Here is a 19,220-nt window from a genome sequence, read left to right on the forward strand (position 1 = left end):
TCGTTGCTACGAAAAAATACATTCAGTGACATTATTGACAAATGTTTTAAAAATTATAAAAGTGATGACTTTCAACCGTCAAATACATATTTATAACAACTGTGTGTTTAATTGTACTAATTTGTACTTACATAAATAAATTACGATAAAATTTTGGTTTTGAACAGTTTTATTCATGAAATAATCGCAACAAATTGCACTCGATCTCTAAAATTAATATAGAATTTTTGCCCTCGTGACACTTTGACATTAAAACTGTCAAAAGTGTCACTCGGGAAAAATTCAATAATTTTAGAGCTCTTGTGCAATTACTACTGATAATTTTTTCACCAACTATGTATTCAGTGATTGTAATAATTTATATGTACAACAAAAACTAATACTCAATCGAGAAAAAAGGAAAAGTGTTAAAGTGATTTTTTAATAATGTTACTATGGAACGTTTACAATTTTGAACATCTTTAACAACAAAATACTTGGATCACAGAATATTATTATCCTGATGTATTCTCTGCTTGGATCTTCCACAAATAATACACAATAAATAACTTTCTATTAATTTCACGTCTTAAATCAATTATTTATCAAATACACTATAAATCAAGATTATTTAATCAACAACTCAAAATATTCCCGATGCCATGTCAAATATTTAAAACTGTCACTGACAATATGCTGACAATATTCTATTCGACTGAGTGCGTTGTAAGACAAAGATTGATTTGGAAAATATTACCACGGACATTGTGTTCATTTTTTTCGAATCCTGAAAAAACCAATAAATATTTTTGAAAAATTTAAACGCAGAATGAAAGATTAAATTATTAATGAAAGATTAAATTATTACCGAGGGCCGAAAGTCTCTTAGAATAAATAAAAAGTTTATTTTGAATAAGATATTTAAAATTAAAAATCACACTAAATTTTCTCTTAGTTTTTTACCCCTGTAACTTATTAAAATAAACATTATAGAAGTTCTCAGGGACTTTCGGCCCTCGCTAATAACGTAATCTTTCATTCTGCGTTTAAATTTTTCAAAAATACTTATTAGTTTTCTCAGGATTCGAAAAAAATTAATCCCCATTTGAATAGCATTGCAGCCGAAAATACGTACCCATCCTTTTAACGACGTTCTACACCTTCGTTGCGGGATATGCCTCTCAGAGGAAAGGGGGGAAACTTATATGCAAGCGAAAGTTGGTAACAATGCATTTATAGCAGAATACTCAAATCATATGTTTCAGTATTGAATACTTTATAAAAATAAATTATAATAAATTACGGAAATTACGGAATTAATTATAATAAATAAATTAAAAATAAATGGTACGGTAAACAATCCTCATTTTTTAATATGTTATTCCTTACAAAAAAACCTTTAATCTAAGCACAAATACTTAAAAATCGTAAATTTGGGTCAAAAGTTATTAACTTTTCAAGAATTCCCATAAGAGCCCATGTTAAACTTAACTTTGACCCTTAATAGTAATTAAACGGCACGGTAAAACAATTTTTTAAAAATCAAGTCTTAGTTTTTTGAAGTAAACTATAACATACTAAAATTTCATGCAAATCCTTAATTCTTTGCCGAAGGTGTAGAACGTCGTTAATCTGTGACTTTTACAATTTATAAGACAACAGACGACCAATATAGAAAACGAAAAGGACTGTACGATATGCAGTCGCATTTCGTTTTCATTCGTCGAGGAAAAGGTCAGAAAGAAATTTACTAGTACTTAAAGTTGAGTAAAGATATAAAAGAAAAATACAGTATATGCTTCCTACTGAGGAAGTCTGAAATACACAAACAGCTGTCTAGGGATTGTGCATCCCTCTGAATCGAAAGGAAGCATTAACTGTCTTTTTCTTTTCTATCTTTACTTAAATTTGAGTACTAGGAAATTTCTTTCTGACCTTTTCTTAGACGAATGAAAACGGAATGCGACTGCATATCGGTCAGTCCTTTTCGTTTTCTATATTCGTCGTCTGCTGTCTTATAAATTGTAAAAGTCACAGATTAAGGATGTACCAGAAAGAATCTCCAACAATAAAAGTTTTCAGGTTTAAATAATTATTTACCATTTTAATTTTTATTATGATATATGATATTGTGTATCTGAGACTTTTCGTTTTTATTACTGTTAATTCTGTTTGCCTTACAAACCAGATGCCTCGCCATAGCATAATCAAGCCACCTCAAAAATTTTTGGCTGCTCTTCTGACTGGAAATTCTGGCTCTAATTCTAAATTCCCTTAATCTGCTTCTAACCGAAGTGACACTTATTCGAACATTACGGACTGTGGAAAGATCATTTTGCAATTGCCTAGGTGTAACATGACGTGTACGCAAAATCTGCAGACGTAAATAACGGTCTTCTGCGAATTTCTTGCACCTGGGGTGTCCTGGAACTGGTCTTTTTGTGTAACTTCCAGTTTCTCTATACCTTATTAAAGCTCCTGAAACGGTGGATTCCTAGAACATCAGCAACATATTTCTGCGATCGTACATCTCCAATTAAAACTACGATTTGAGCTGCTTGTTCTGACGTTAAATTGCTCATTTTTTTCTAAGAACGCACCTCCGCATTGTAGTAAGATTAGGACACTATGTATAAAATATGTTTTAAGTTAATTTTTGAATTGACACTGACCGTAGTGAACTCATAGACGTGATGTTGTGAGTTAACAATAAAATATAAAATAGACGACAACACACATGATGATTAATTACAGTCGGAAAAATGAAAGATTACCCATGAACGATCACATCAATCACTTATTTTGTATTTGCTGTCTTTTTCTATCCGCTGTGAGCTCGTACGTAGAGGGGATATTTACAAATTCTCGAGCGCCAGTAGTGGCAAGTCTGTAAACGTTTACCGGAAATTTGACATAAATGTCAAAGTGATTAATATAAAATTAAAATTAAAAACATTAATTATAAAAAATATTAGTTGGTCAAAGCTGTGGTACCTATATATTTTTACCTTAAATATACTTACGTTTTAAATACTGAATTTAAGTTTTTTTAATGTTCCGTAATATGTAATTATAATTTAATCTAAAAATCTTAGCGCCATCTACACGATAATTGTGAAAGTATCCGAAGTAAGAAATTCATATTTTATCAATAGGGCTTTTCATCGATTGTCATTTGTTTCGAGCTTGTGTCATGTGTCACATAATATTAATATATCTACGTCATACGTCTTCGGTTTGTATCATTGGTAATACCAATAACGTACGACGTAGATATATTAATATTATGTGACACATGACAGAAGCTCGAAACTAATGACTGTGAATGAAAAGCCCTATAGAACGTCAAAATGATTAGCAAAATCTTAAAAAAATCGATTACAATTTAATTAATTTTTTGCGTTGTAAATGTTAAGCGATAACAATTAAATAATAAATTTAAAAATTACCGGTGAAAGATAATTCCAGTAATCCGCTAGGAGCGCCACCAGCGAAGCTCAGAGCGTATAACAAACGTTTGTTATTTATAGAAAAAGACCAACCCTTCAGCTTTTTCTTACAGCATTGAAAAATCATGTAGACATGGTAATGGACATAACAATAAATTATGGTAAAATTAGATGTTTTTCAGGAATTATTAGAAGCCCTGTAAATAAATTGGTAGTGTTAAGGTCTTCTCTGGTGTATTTTTGGTCGCTGAATCGAATGCGACTTGTCCCGATTACTTAAAATATGTTCTTATTTTGTTAATAACAAAATAATTGTTTTTTCCCCGAAAAGCTCGAAATGCGCTATCTACAGCAAATTTGTAGTATTTTTCATAGTATTTTATACACTGAATCGATTGCCACTAGTCGTAATAGCTTAAACCACGTTCCGACTTTGTTGTTAATAAATTATTGCAAAAATAACTGTTTATAGTACGTCCACACACGGTTTTTGCTCTAAATTTTAAAAAACAACTTGTATTGACATGAAATTTGGCATACACATAGCTAACTTGTCAAACAAAACAAGTGATATTGTGCCGATGTCTGCTTTTACCCTGGGCATGAATTTCATCCCTTTTCGGGGGTGAAAAAAGAAACCTTTAAAATAAGTCCGGAAGTGGATAAATTGGTTAACTCTAAGCAACTTTTGTTCTATACAGTTATTTCACTAAGTCTATGATACTTTACGAGTTATTTGGTTTTTTTGTTGAAAAATGAACATATTCACTCGCAAATAACTCGAAAAGTATTGACTTAGTGAAAAAATTGTATAGAACAATAGTTGCTTAGAATTAATCAGCTTATCCAATTCCGAACTTATTTTAAAGGTTTCTTTTTTCACCCCCGAAACGGGATGAAACTCACCCCCAGGGTAAAAGCACACATCGGCACAATATCACTTTTTTTGTTTGACATGTTAGCTACGTGCATACCAAATTCCATGTCATTCCAAGTGGTTTTTTTAAATTTAGAGCAAAAACTGTGAGTAAACATACTATAAACCGTTATTTTTTGAATAATTTATTAATAACAAAGTCGGAACGTGCTTTAAGCTATCACGGCTAGTGACAGTCGATTTAGCGTATAAAAATACTATGAAACAGACTACAAACTTGCTGAATTTCGAGCTTTTCGGCGAATAAACAATTATTTTGTTATTAACAAAATAAGAACACATAAATACATCAGATAAGACCTTAACACTATTAATTTATTTACAGGGCAGTAGAAGGGCTAAGCAGGCATGACTACCAAGATAGGAAAATCAATGTGTTAGAGAGAGAAGTACCTTTCCAATGAGTAAGAGTGAGATAGATGCTGACGTCACAGCGTCGGAAAGGGGAGGGGGTAACGAATGCGTTAACACAAAAAACAAAGATGGCGGCATAGCCAAAACGGCACTAAAGCATATCTCCGTTGTTATCGGTACGACGTGTGAGGTATCATTGGAAAGGGGTGCGTTGGATCGTGACGTAAAAAGGGATCGTTGGAAAGGGGCGCGTTGCATATACTATATTTTATCTACGACCATAACATAATATGTTATTTAAACCAGTCATGTGCAGAAATCTAAGCTTTACGAGTTGCATACTATATTTTATCTACGACCATAACATAATATGTTATTTAAACCAGTCACGTGCAGAAATCTATGCTTTACGAGTTGCATACTATATTTTATCTACGACCGTAACATAATTTATGTTTAAGCGGTGGTGATATCTCGTTAGCATTGGTCAGATTGGAGATTGTGGTACGTTAAAGGTGTGGGGTGTATCGAGTGTTATTTAAACCATAAACTAACTGTTACGAGCTGCCTACTATATTTTATCTACGACCATAACAAATCACGTGCCGAAATCTAAGCTTTACGAGTTGCATACTATATTTTATCTACGACCGTAACATAATTTATGTTTAAGCGATGGTGATATCTCGTTAGTATTGGTCTGATTAGAGATTGTGATACGTTAAAGGTGTGGGGTGTATCGAATATCATAAACTAACTGTTACGAGCTGCATACTATATTTTATCTACGACCATAATACAATCCTAACCGTAGAGAAACGTGTGAGGAATCACGTGATATAATTGAGTAATATAGAAAAATTAAACATCATGCCATAAAGACATTAGTTATGTATCTTTACTAATACAAATTTGTTAGTAGCAGCATGTCTTTGAGTGAGTACAGATATAAAGTTGAACAGTTTCAAGATAAACTCGTTGTGTTACAGAAAGATATTAAAGTATATCAGGATTTAAGAAAAATTATCAAACAATTAGAGAACCTACATATTAGTGATAGAACATATCCACTAGGACATATTCAACCATGGACGATAACACCACCAGCAGGAACATGAAAAGTGAAATTCATAATATATTTGCATTGACATGTTTAATTTTAATGCCTGTATTTATGTTAATTTTAAAAATTATTTTAAAAAAATCGTAAATAGAGGATTTGACATGTAATATAAAAATTGATGAGTAAATAAGGAGTTTTAATTAAAAGTCAATAGTTTTTTATATATTTTTATTATAAAACATAATTATACAGGTAGTATCGTATTACAAAACCATTGGCGTAGGCGATCCACATTTGTTTCGGTACATAAAAACACTCCATTGGCGTGACAGGGGTTTGCATCACGGGCAAATTTACAAACGCAAGGTGTATAATCAAATTTGAAGACATCAATAATTGCAGGAAAAACTCCAATCATATTACATTTCTGTCGTAAAAAATCTACTTTTTGTTCTCGAACGTACAATAAAATACAATGACATAAAAATCAAATACATCAGCATGATAAAAGAGCTTTAGTATTTTCGTTTCTACAGAGAAACATCCAACTCTTTCGTATACTATTATACACAGGCGTTCTTTCATTATGTCCAAACTAGTAAACCTCTTATTTTTAACATGCAACTCTCAATATTTACATTATCTCTCCCTAGATCCAAAATATCAGAGTATCAAATCAAATTTAACCAATAAAATACAATGACATAAAAATCAAATACATCAGCATGTCAAAAGGGCTTTAGTATTTTCGTTTCTACAGAGAACATACCCATATTACAGTACTATTTTGAAAACGGAGGACTTGAAGCTCCAATGTCTTTAAGACATATCACAAAATTTGAAAAAATAAATACTATATCAGTGAATGTTTATGCTTTGGAATTAAATCAAGTTAAGGAAAAACAATTTTATGACGTAGTACCTGCTAGACTTACACAAAACAAGCTTGATAGACATATAAACTTGCAAAGGAGTATTTTGCTATGATTATGTCGATAGTTTGGAAAAATTAGAGGAAACTTCTTTACCTACAATTAGTCATTTTTATAATAAATTATGTGATGAACATATTAGCGAACAGAAGTATGCTCATGCGCAGAAAGTTTGGTCTACATTTGAATGTAAAAATTTGGGAGAGTATAGCGATTTGTACTTAAAAACAGATATTTTGCTTCTGGCTGATGTATTTGAACAATTTAGACAAAAATGTAGGGATACGTACCATTTACATCCTGCGTGGTATTATACCATACCAGGTTATACATGGGACTGTATGCTTAGGTATACAAAATGTAGATTAGAGTTATTAAAAGATGTGGATATGATTTTGTTTATTTACCATTGGGACATTACAGTATTTTAGAATAGATTTTTTTTTATAGATGAATGCTCCATCATTGGCCGACCTGTCCATCAAAAAAATTTGCGAAACAATAGTATCAGCATCACATTTCATCGAGAAGTCCCCCTTGCCGTGGAAATTGACAAAAATGATTTTAAAAAAATTTCCTTTATATAAATAAGAAGCGATGATAAGCAGTGCTAAAAATGATCCTATTCCTTCATATAGGTAAAAAATGGGGGTTACTATACTTTCGACTACCGTGTTTCAACTACCATTCCAAGGTCACAAGCTAACGTAGGTAAGCATGCGCTAATATTTTAAAATTGGTGTTCACGGTTAGGAGAGGAAAGAAAAAACAAAACTTTCTAATCTAAATATATTTTTAATAAAGAAGTAAACACTTAACATTATTTTTAATATAAATACAAAGGTCTAAACACAAAATACAGCTCGTTCTTTATTTTTACTCGGCGTTGTTCTGATTTTGTCTAGTTTTAGTTTAATCCTATAATGTAGACTTATATGTAAGTCATTTATTTCTTTCTCCAACCAGTAGTTGGATACATATATATCACTGGAATTTTCTAACGACAAAATGTATCTTATTTTATTTCTAAATTCAATTTCTCTTATTCGTCTTATAATATGCTCCGTTCCCTCCTCCAGTTCCTCCAACCGTCGACACTGTGCAACTTTTATTTTGGCGTCAATCTCTTCCATTGTAACCTTTTTGAGATTGTTTATATCGTCCTGGTTATAACTGTCTTCTACAGCAAAATTCTGCCAAACCTGTGTATAAAATTTTAGATTTTCGATCTTTGCAAATGAATTTCCATTAGATGTACATAGTCCGTTTGTATTAAATTCGGCGAAATTATCTTCCGACGGTAAGTAAACGATGTCCAAGTTTTTACAAGGTAAACTAAGATAGCCATATTCTTTAAGCTGTTGCCTGTTTTCGAATGCCTTTACAAGGACGGATTTTGCATATCCTTTTAAAAAGTAAACATTTTTATGTCCATCGTTTTCTAATAATACTCCAACATGGGGATATTTGCCCCTATTGTTTACCGTAAAAGCAGAAACTTTATAAAATCCAGATGTTTCCATATTTTTCCAATTTTTAAAATAATTACAAAATTTCTCTTGGGCCGCAATTATTTTCTCTTCTTTTTGGAGTAAAGATTTGTATTCGTCCTTAATTGCAATATTTTTTTCCGTAAATTCAACTTTCCTTTTTTTAATTTCTCTTTCTTCCAGCTCCAATTTCCGTTTGCTGGCACTTATTATGAGAACCGTCGAAAGAGGAGTAATTTCTTTAAAAGGGTATGGAAACAGTTTACTATTCTTGTTGGTTCGTGTTCGTAGAACCTGCGGTATAACATTATTTGTCTTTACCAACCCCAAATCGAAAATATTAATTTCTTTTGGAATTGCGGAAAATAGTGTCTTAGATCGAGTAAACAAGATGTCTCCAGCCTTAATATAACATTTGTGCGTAACAGTCACATTATTTTCGTATTCACATTCGTTTATCTCCAAATAGTTTACAGGTAAACAATTAAAACTGAATGCAGATAACACATAATTTATTAACTTTTTACGACCATCCTCGTTCTCTGGTAGTTCAATTTGTATTCCAGACAATTTTCTCGTGCATCGATTTCCCCAGTAAACATACTGCAGAAGATTATTAAACACAAGACAACAGCTATTTTGTAAGCATTCTGTTAACCCGCCAGTGGTCGCTATATGAGATTTTCTCTCACGGTTTCAGAAAATTGCGCACAACTTTTTTTCTGGGAAATTATACGCGCTGTAGTTCCTTCTAGTCTCATAAATATCCTCCCTCGACAATCTAATAGACTCGTCCGCTCAGATAGTGACTCAGTTTTCTTAGTATCACCATATTGTTGAGTCAGTGCTCTTCATGTGAGAGATTCTCTCATCAAGCGACCACCGGCGTCACCAACTGCGTATAAAAATTAATTTTATCTTTCCCCTTAATAAAACCTAAAATAATATCCTTTTATGATGTAATAAAAGGCGCCGTGGATGTGGTGGATCATATGAAAATCCTATATTATCTTTCACGGGTTAGTTGTAGATAGTCATTTACCATATATTTTTCAATGTTAAATATTGGCGGCATCAATAGTCACATTGTATATAGAGATAATAATAATAAAACAGAAAAACGTCGTGTCTTTTTAAAAGGAAACAGTAGCGATTAACAGGAAGCAAAAACGCGTTCCAAGATTGCGGCTGTAATTTTGAATATTTTTTGGAGGTATTTGGCACACGTATTCGTAATATAATACATAACTTGAAAAATATATTAATATGTGGAAATTACTCTTTAAATTAATACAATATTAAAAAAACGAGCCTGTACCGCCATTAAGAAGAACAAAAAATACACTTTCTTCAAATAAACTTTTTTATCCAATGCCTAGATTTTGTGTCGTTTTGGAACTACTAAAATTTTTATTTCATTAATATGTAGTTCCAAAATGACACAAAATCTAGGCATCGGATAAAAAAGTTTATTTAAAGAAAGTGTATTTTTTTGTTCTTCTTAATGGCGGTACAGGCTAGTTTTTTTAACATTGTATTTAATTACAGAGTAATTTTCACATATCAATATATTTTTCAAATTGGGCTCTGTACCGCCATTCTTTATTATATTACGAATAAGTGTGCCAAATATCTCGAAAAAATATTCAAAATTACAGCCGCAATCTTGGAACACGTTTTCGCTACCTGTTGATCGCTACTGTTTCCTCTTAAATGGCTTTATCGTTGATGAAACCTCATCTTTTTTGTAAAATTTTGTAAAGAAAGGCAAAAGTTGGATACGTGAGAGAAAATCTCACGCGCGACCACTCGCGTAACAACCTACCTAGCGACCAATGCCGGGTTAACTTAGTCCACATTTTAGATAGCGGAACCGAGTATAACGGTGCATTTTATAAAAATCGTTTATTCATTTCCAAGATGTTTAGACAATCTTCTATTGGATCAAAAGCGTTACAAAGTCTGTGGTTATATATTGTTGCTTCCAATCTGGTAATTCTATGCTCTTTTGCTAAGGAAGATGCGAATGTTTGCTTGAGTCGTTCATCTGGACAATTTGTAAAATCTATAACATGTGTTCCAAGTTGTTGGTTGACACCAGGACTGGTAATTTATATTTTAATTCTACAATTGGAGTTCAACCATGTTAAGCAGTCGATTCCAACTGTATTATCGTTATCCACTATTACATTACAATTTTCGCCGTATTCGCCTTGGTAGCAAAAGTTAAAAGTATTTGTCAAATAGTCGCACATCTCGGTCTTGTTAAAAATTCCAGCAAAATCTTGCGTATTGTCCAAATTCAAAAGATATAAATTATCTGCTTCGAGTTAGTTTAGTAACATAGGTAATTTTTCCAGCAAAATTTGCACTTTAACATCTGCCAATTCAATTTTGTATGGTATAGCAACAGGATTTTCATATTTTTCTTTAATTTTCTCCATTTCCTCTTGTCCAATTTGTTGCTCTATTTTTTTGCTCCTTTTATCACAGGCATCCAAGAGAAATGGCAGCTTTGCTTTGACTCCGTGTCTAGCAGAGACGAAGTCGGAAAATTTTCCACGTAAATAACTGTTAAACGATCCGCACATTTCTTTCTTCAAAAAAACTTTGTTACTTTTCTGCAATATTTGCTGCTCACAGTCACCTCGGTCATATATTTTAATAACCATAATATTATCGCAAAATGGCTCTGTAATAGACAGGAATTCTTTATGGTTAAAGCTTGGCTGATTTTCCGTCTACTTTATACTACCTACATCAGTAATGAGATTGCTATTTTCCAGGTTTTCGAAAAGAAGCCACAATCCGAAACGTTCATTTGTAGGTTTTACTCTATTTCCCAAGAGCTGGGTAACACTATACACTTTGGAGGAAGACATGTTAACAGTTTCAAGTACTTGCGAGTTATGAGAATTGATTGTCCTGACTGCACAATTATATATTTCGATAGTAGTTCGAGTATGCCCGAACTTTCCCGATTCCCAATATTAGATGTGAGCTTTGGTATAGGACACCGATGGTGGGTATTCTTCAGGTGGCTCTCAAGATAGTGGGTATTCTTCAGGTGATTGTGAATTTAGCATCGATATGCCTAACAACGAAGACTATAATCAAGAATTAGATAGAGCTTTGGAAAATTATGAGGCTGCTGCCAAATCAGAAGTTTTCTACCTGCTTGCAACAAAATACACGTTATCGGACTATGAAGTACAATGTGGTATAAGCCCTGCAAGATCATTTTCGCCTGCAGTGATTTTATCTCAACAATATAAACCTACCAGAATATCACTCAGCGCATACGAATGGTATTCCTTTATTTCAATCATCACACAACAAATAATTGATTTTTTTCAATCACCTGATGACCTCATGCACCCAACTTTTCCATGCGAAGAATACTGCACTGTTACCCCGATAGTTTACGATGATTGTAAATTCATTATTGTTAAGAAGCATGGTGTGGAGTACTATATGGATGAAGAAGAAGTGAAGCAAATTGTTGAACTTAATATTAGTGTGATATCGCCTCGTATGCAGTTGTTAGAAAATTTGAACTTTTGTGAATATTATTATGTTTTAGATTTTTGTAAAAATACTGCAGATAGTTTAAACCCCTTGCAAATATTGTATGCGTTTTGTTCTATTATACCAGATGGTATGACAAATAATGCTCTTAGGGAGTTCATTTATTTTTATAAAATTAAGGTAATTAATGATTTAAATAAATGATAAAAATTGCAAATTTGTAGTTTTATTTCACATTAAACGTGACGTTTTATCATAAAACGTATAAAATTCACATAAAACGTGACGTTTTATCATAAAACGTATAAAATTTTTATTGCGATGTGATGATAATATGAGGGAAGTGCTCATAATAAAACAAATAAAATGTCTACATATATCTTTATTATAATATAACACAGAGAAAGAAAAATAACATTATATATCTTTATTTTTTACAATATAAAAGAGAGAAAGAGAGATAGAGAGTAGCTTATGGATATTCGACACTATCATTCGTCTCAAAAGAATCAATATTACTCTCTACTTCAGAATTCTGGTTCAGAATCATCAAACCTGTTATTTCTAGGCATTTCATGTAATGCATTAATGCAAGACTCGTAATCTTTTGTGTGTGTGTGTGTGTTTATGTTTTATTGGCACTGGTTTAAGCAACCAACTGGCCAGTCAATGTGTTTTGAATTCTCTCTTTTACAAAATATAAATATGCTTAGTATCTAAATTTAAAATTATTAGTACTACTGTTTTTTTTACTCTGTTTTTTTTATTATTTTTTTTTATTATATTTTTTAACATTTTTTTTATTACATTTTTTATTTTTTTTTTTTTTTTTGTATATTTTTTTATCGCGCTAAGACCTAAACCCGATTCAACCTCGCGGAGGTTTAGATCTTAGTATCTTTTTATTTTATTTAATTATTTTTTTTTTTTATTTTTTTTTTCTTTTTTTCTCAGAGCTTTAATTTTAAACAATTAACATGGTTGTACAAAATTTTATAAACATCTAGATTGTTTGATTGTAAAAGGTATATAAGATTAAAAGGAAATTGTACATTAACTTGAACTAGATTGGCAAAAAAGTTTGATATTTCAATAAAATGTAAAGGACATTCTAATAGCATATGTTGTAGATCAGCTAGCTCTCCACATAAACATTCATCATTATCTACAAGTCCTATTTCTCTTTTGTAGACTGGAGTCAGACAGTGATTACTTCTTATTCGACAAATAGTTTTGATAAAGCCTTTGTTGGAAACTTGATTAAACCATGTCTTGATGGGAAGTGTAGGCTGGATTTTTTTGTAATAATTTCCTTTGTCTGAATTATTGTATTGTTCCTGCCATTTCGTCCGTTTGATAGATCTCATAATAGAAATTATGTCTCCCATAGGAAGTTGATAAGTATGCAGAGTGGATTCCTTCGTTGTTGCTTTTTTAGCCAGATCATCTACTATTTCGTTGTTTTTTATACCAATGTGTGCTTTTATCCAACACAATATTATATTTTTGCCCGATTTCAAAGCTTCACTGTTCATTGCTATGATGTCACTGATGATATAATTTTCTGCAAAATTATGTACATTATATTTCAATGTCTTTACAATGCTTTGGCAGTCTGTAAATATAACATAATTGAGTTCTTTTTGATTAATACATATTTTGTATGCTTCTTTGATTGCAATGAGTTCAGCTGTGAAAATTGTCATTTTATCAGGTAATCTGTTGTTTATTTTTATACTTTTTTGTGGGTAATATATAGCATATCCAACTTTTCCTTCCATTTTTGAACCATCCGTATATAATTTCTGATAACTCCCCCAGTTTTTTTGTACACACTGAAGGTGGTCTATTTTAGTAAGGAAGTCTGTCGCACGAATATTACTTAAATGACAGTTAACTGGAGATAAATAATCTTCATAATTTAGCTTTCGAGACGAGCTTTGTTCAATTTGGTGTATGTCGCCAATGGAATTAGAAACGTTGAGGAAGCTTTCCACAACTAAAAGCAGTTTCTTTTTTTCCCAGTAATAATGAGTTAGGTATGAGGTGGTTAAATGAACAATTTTATTTAATAGCAGTTTATCGTTTACCGCTGTTTTAACTATAAATTTCTCACTTAGGTATTCCCTGCGTAATGAAAGTGGAGGTTCATTAAGCTCACATTCCATGACCAATATAGGTGTGCTTCGAAGATAACCAGTGCATAACCTAAGTGCCTTATTTTTGATCCTCTCGATTTTTTGGAGTACAGAGTTTGATGCTGAGCCATAAAAAATAGATCCATAGTCTAAGATTGATCTTATCAAATTTCTGTATAGTAATATTGATATGTTTGGATCAGCTCCCCAGTTACTGACACTTACAGTCTTCATGATATTCATTGCATTTTCCATTCTTCGTAATATGTAATTTGTGTGTTCTTTCCAATTTAATTTGGAGTCTAAAAATACGCCAAGAAATTTTATTGAAGTTTTATAAGGAATACTAGTATTATCAAATTGTAGATGGCTTTGAGGAACATATCGTTTTTTAGTAAAGGTAACAATGGTTGATTTACTCTCTGATATTGTTAAGTTATTATCGGTAGCCCATTTTTTTATAATATTCAATGTCGATTTAAGGTAGTTATTACATCTATCTATTGACTTATTTTCTGCATATATCGCAACATCATCAGCGTACTGTAGGATTTTTATGTGTTGAGGAAGTTTAGTTTCTAAGTCAGCAGTATACAGTATATATAATATAGGACTTAGGATGCTACCCTGAGGTAGTCCCAAAGATGTGTATCGGGAGTTAGATTGATCTCCATTTAATCTAACGTGAACTGCTCGATTAATGTATAAGTTAATGATGTTCCATGTTACTATCTCGGGTATTCCTATTTCCAACATTTTCGCGTATAGTATGTGAAGATTAACGTTGTCGTAAGCCCCTTTTATATCTAAGAACAAAGCACTAACTGCTTTCTTATAAGTAAAGGAACTATAAATGTCTATTAAAAAGTGGCAGAGGCTATCTTGCGTGGATTTACCTTTTCTAAAACCAAACTGACTTCTTGGTAATAGGTCGTTCTTTTCTAGCCAAAATTCCAGACGGTTTTTAATAAGTCTCTCATATGTTTTTAGTATACAGGAAGCCAGACCGATTGGACGGTAAGAATCCCAATTCTTTGATGATTTTCCTGGTTTTAAAACCGGGATAATAGTGTAAACGTGCCAATCGTCAGGAATCTTTATGCGGCGCATCCAAATTTCATTATATATATTTAGTAGTGCAGCCTTACCAATTCTTGAAAAATTTGATAGCATCGAGTAATGGATATTATCGGCACCTGGTGCTGAATTTGAGTTTTTCTTCAACGCAAAGTTTAGTTCAGTGGCAGAAAATGGTTTGACTAGGAAACGGATTGGTTCTGGATAGTCGTACAGAGCATTTAGTTGTAAATCAGGAATTACTAATTCTGCAGACGGCGGTGTGATATTTTGATGGAACTCTTCTATCCACGAAGCTTCCGACAGAATAACAGGGACTTTGTTCTTTGTTTTTCTATTTTTTATTCGGTTAACTTTTGACCATACATCTTTAATAGGGACTGACCTATTTAGGGATCCGACATAATCTCTCCAGCTATTTCTTTTAGTTTGTTTAGTGATCTTCTTGACATGTGCATCATCTTTTTTATACTTAAGTAGGTTTTCATGGTTTGGATTTTCTTTGAATATACAAAAACTTTCCTGTCTTCTTCTGACTGCTTCTTCACATTCTAAATCCCACCAGTATTTTCCTCTGGAAGTCGGTTTTTTTATTTTAAATTTGGGGATGCAGTAGGATGCAGTTGTATTTATATTGTGCAAAATTTGTTCATAAGAATTTATATCTTTAAATTGAGAGAATACATCTTCCGAATACTGTTCATATAATTTCCAGTCGGCATTCTTTAAATTCCACTTTTGTGAATATGGATTATATGTATGAGTTGGTTGATCCTCTAACTCTACTCTTATAGGTGTATGGTCTGAACCAAATAGGTCTTGAAGTGTTTTCCAAGTGATCAGGTGGTTTAAGTCAGGAGTACAAATGGTCAGGTCTATTGCCGATTTCGAGAAGTTCCTAAAGAAAGTAGGAGAGCTATCATTTTTGAATATTAAATTATTATCGTCTATACAGTCCATCAAGATTTTACCTTTCATATCTGTTTGGTTGTCTAGGCCCCAGGCAATGTGGTGAGCATTAAGGTCACCTCCTATTATAAATGGTCTTTCTATAGATGTTATGAAATTGTTCCATTGTTGTAACAATAACTTGGTTCCTGGGGGAACATACATAGATATAAATGTGACAGTATATGACTTAAACTTTATTTTTATTGCTACTTTATTGACGTTTATTAAATCTACTTTCATGGTGACTTCCTCGTAATATAGGTTTGAATTTATTAAAATTGCTGAGCCACCGCCAACAGTTACTGAAAAGCGGTCGTCTCTGACAATATTGTACCCGTGAAAGTTATAATACTTTTCTGGTTTAAATCTAGTTTCTGACAATAATGCGATATCAACTTTCTGGTCTTCTAATAGGTGGATAAGGTTTTCTCTATTAGAGTTAGCCGATCTACAATTCCATTGACAAATTACCAATCTATTCATTATTATATAAGAGAGAACTTAAAACTGATTGAATTGAATTTAATAGAACTGATTTTTCTGGAATTTCAAAATTTTTGTGATTTATATTAGAGATAATACTTGTAACTATATTTGATATTAATTCTGTTAATTCTTTTGATGGTTCATGTATTTTAGATCCTTGTTCTGGATTAAATGTAGATTGATACGAAGAAGAGGTGATAATACCACCAGGTCTGTTGGACATGGGGTTTAACTTTATTATTTTTTGATGTTCCATTGTTACTTGGTCTGGTGAGGAAGAGATAGGTCGTTTGTATTTTGGTGGTTTTATTATTGTATATCTATTTGAAACTGAAGGTAGAGCGAACTGATTGGAAGATGTTTGAGACGTGGACAATTGAGTAAAGGAATATGAAGAGGATGGTGCATTCATATTTGGAGTTTGATGAGAATTTATTGAGGAATTATTGGCTGCTATAGATGCATAAGTTATCTTAGGAAAGAGTTTAATTGTTTCCTTAAAAGATAAGCTGTTTTCAGACATATAATGTTTTATTTTCTTTTGGCGATCAAATTCTGGGCATATCTCCCATTCATTAGTGAAGTGTTCACCTTCACAGGATAGACATTTTTTGTTAAACGATGATAAAGGACAAGAATCGGAAAGGTGAGATTCATGACACTTAAAACAGCGAGGATTACTTTTACACTGCTTACTCATGTGCCCATACCTATAGCAGTGGTAACAGATAATTACCTTTTGCTGGTATTTTTCAACAGTGTGTAAGACATGATTAATTACTACATACTTTGGTATATTCTGGCATTTAAAAGACACAATAACTGATTTTGTTGGATTAAATATTACTTTGTCATCTGCTACTATTTTTCTTGTTATTCGTTTCACATACTCAACCGAGAATTTGCAATGGTGATCAAATTCCTTTATTCTATTTTTAAGATATTCTTCCGATATATCTGAATCTATATCCCTTACTACACCTAGTTTAAACAATTGAAATTTTGGAATGTATGCGGTCAGATTTTTTTGAATAAGGAATTTGGAAGTAACTAAAGCATTTGCGCTACTATAATTTTTAAATGAGACCCTAACTCGGTTGCGTCCGATTGAGTCAATTTTTTTTATATAATTGTCAATTTCTGGATGTAACGTAAACAGGATCTCGCCTATTTTAACAGCGTTTAATTTTCCTGTAAAATTTAAACTGGAGTTTTCAATGAAAATGTAAAAAGGTCCTAAATCAATTTTTTCGTATAAATAAACAGGCCTGGTTTTTTCTGGTTGATCTGAGTTTACTAAAGTATTTTGTTTTTCATTAATATTGTTAAGATTAATACTACTACTTATCTTATTTTGAGGCTGGTTGGGTAGAAATCCATTTAAATCTTGTAAATCACAGCTACTATCCATCGAATTCTCAATATCAGGCGGTTCGCCTCCACTAGATGACTCCATAGAGGAGTTTTCAAGTAACGTTTAACTTATGAACACTTTCAAAATGTAAACTAAATAAGGAAAAGTTTAACAAAACTAAACAAACTAAATTAGAACGGTATAAATCAAATAATCCGCCAAAAATTAATATTTTTCGGAGAGATTTCCAAATTTAAATTAACTTTGACAATTATTTTGACGTGTGTCGTAATCTTTTAAATCGAATAAAACGCATGTAAAACAACTATGGCACCAATAATATTGTTGCTGATATACGCATTCAACGATCTCATCAGCATCATAAACTTCGTGAGTATGGTCGTAACGCACGAGTAAAAATTTATTTAAGATCTCATGGACATTTTTGAATGCAAAAAAAACATGATTTGCATACGTTTAGGCGATGCTGCTGAAGCCAATATCCACTAGCCCATACACAATATCTGGAGTGTTCATCTTCAAATATATTTCCCCAATCTGACTTTCCTAATAGAGCATTTCTTAAATGTAACGGTATGTGTTTAGAGCAAGCAATGAATGGGGAACTTGCACATTTTTTTTTATTACATAATAATGTTCAGTTTTGTATAAAAATGAGATTTCCAAAATTTCCCGCTTCAAAAACTCATAATAACTTAGAAATACAAATTTAAAGTCTTCTTTATTTTAAAGTAGTTCAGACGGCCCGTGACGTCATATAGTTTTACATTAGTTTTTTATATGGTTATATCAGTGATGTGGGAGGGTTATATGTAAGTATATTCTTCTTCTTCTTCTTCTTTAGTTTATTGGCCTCCACCTACTTGGGTATTTGGCCACAGCATCGTCGCGAAATATGGGAAAATATTTATATTGTAATGACATTTTTTGATCACTATACTTAATAGGAAGTGTGTACCTACTAAGTTTTATCGTTAAATACTTATGAGAATAATAATCAGAATAAAATCACAGTATAAAATTAGTAGGTATAATGGGAGTATAATATACATAATATATGTACTTACTTATCTGCTTTAACTCCCCGAACTTCTCCGACGGAAAAATTTTCACTCTTTTGAAAATATGTAGCCACCATACACATATCAACTATAGGTAAGTTATCAGATTAAAACCCTCTTCGGTCATTTTAAAAAATATATCTTAAAAACACTCAAATATATCAGAAATAGAATTTATCAAATATATTTATAAAACTTAGTGTCAGTGTCAAAACGAATGCCAAACCTATAAGGGAACTTACACGTTTTTTTATTACGTAATATTATTCAGTTTCCTTTAAAAATAATATTTCCAAACTTTCACGCGGTAAAACCTCATAATAACGAAGATAATTTAAAATCTATATATTTTTTTCTGTTTTCTGGCCTTGGTTTAGAAGAACCCTTAGCCAATGTAAAA

General features: G+C 31.9%; 2 protein-coding genes across 3 annotated transcripts in view; both read left to right on the plus strand.

The window, feature by feature from the left end:
- LOC114339997 (zinc finger protein 678-like) overlaps positions 1-19,220 on the plus strand; it is a 111,482-nt gene that overhangs the window by 69,466 nt on the left and 22,796 nt on the right. The gene's annotated exons all lie outside the window — the stretch shown is intronic.
- LOC126886517 (uncharacterized) lies at positions 7,327-12,344 on the plus strand. Its single transcript, XM_050653498.1, has 2 exons — positions 7,327-7,425; positions 10,991-12,344. The coding sequence occupies exon 2, from the start codon at positions 11,295-11,297 to the stop codon at positions 11,934-11,936; it is 642 nt and encodes a 213-aa protein (XP_050509455.1). The 5' UTR covers positions 7,327-7,425; positions 10,991-11,294; the 3' UTR covers positions 11,937-12,344.

The sequence above is a fragment of the Diabrotica virgifera genome, chromosome 6 (assembly GCF_917563875.1).
Source record: "Diabrotica virgifera virgifera chromosome 6, PGI_DIABVI_V3a".
Taxonomy (NCBI): Eukaryota; Metazoa; Arthropoda; class Insecta; order Coleoptera; family Chrysomelidae; genus Diabrotica; species Diabrotica virgifera.

What these genes read in the sequence shown, in the direction of transcription:
- LOC126886517 (XM_050653498.1), top strand. Translation starts at nt 11,295, where the DNA reads ATGCCTAACAACGAAGACTATAATCAAGAATTAGATAGAGCTTTGGAA.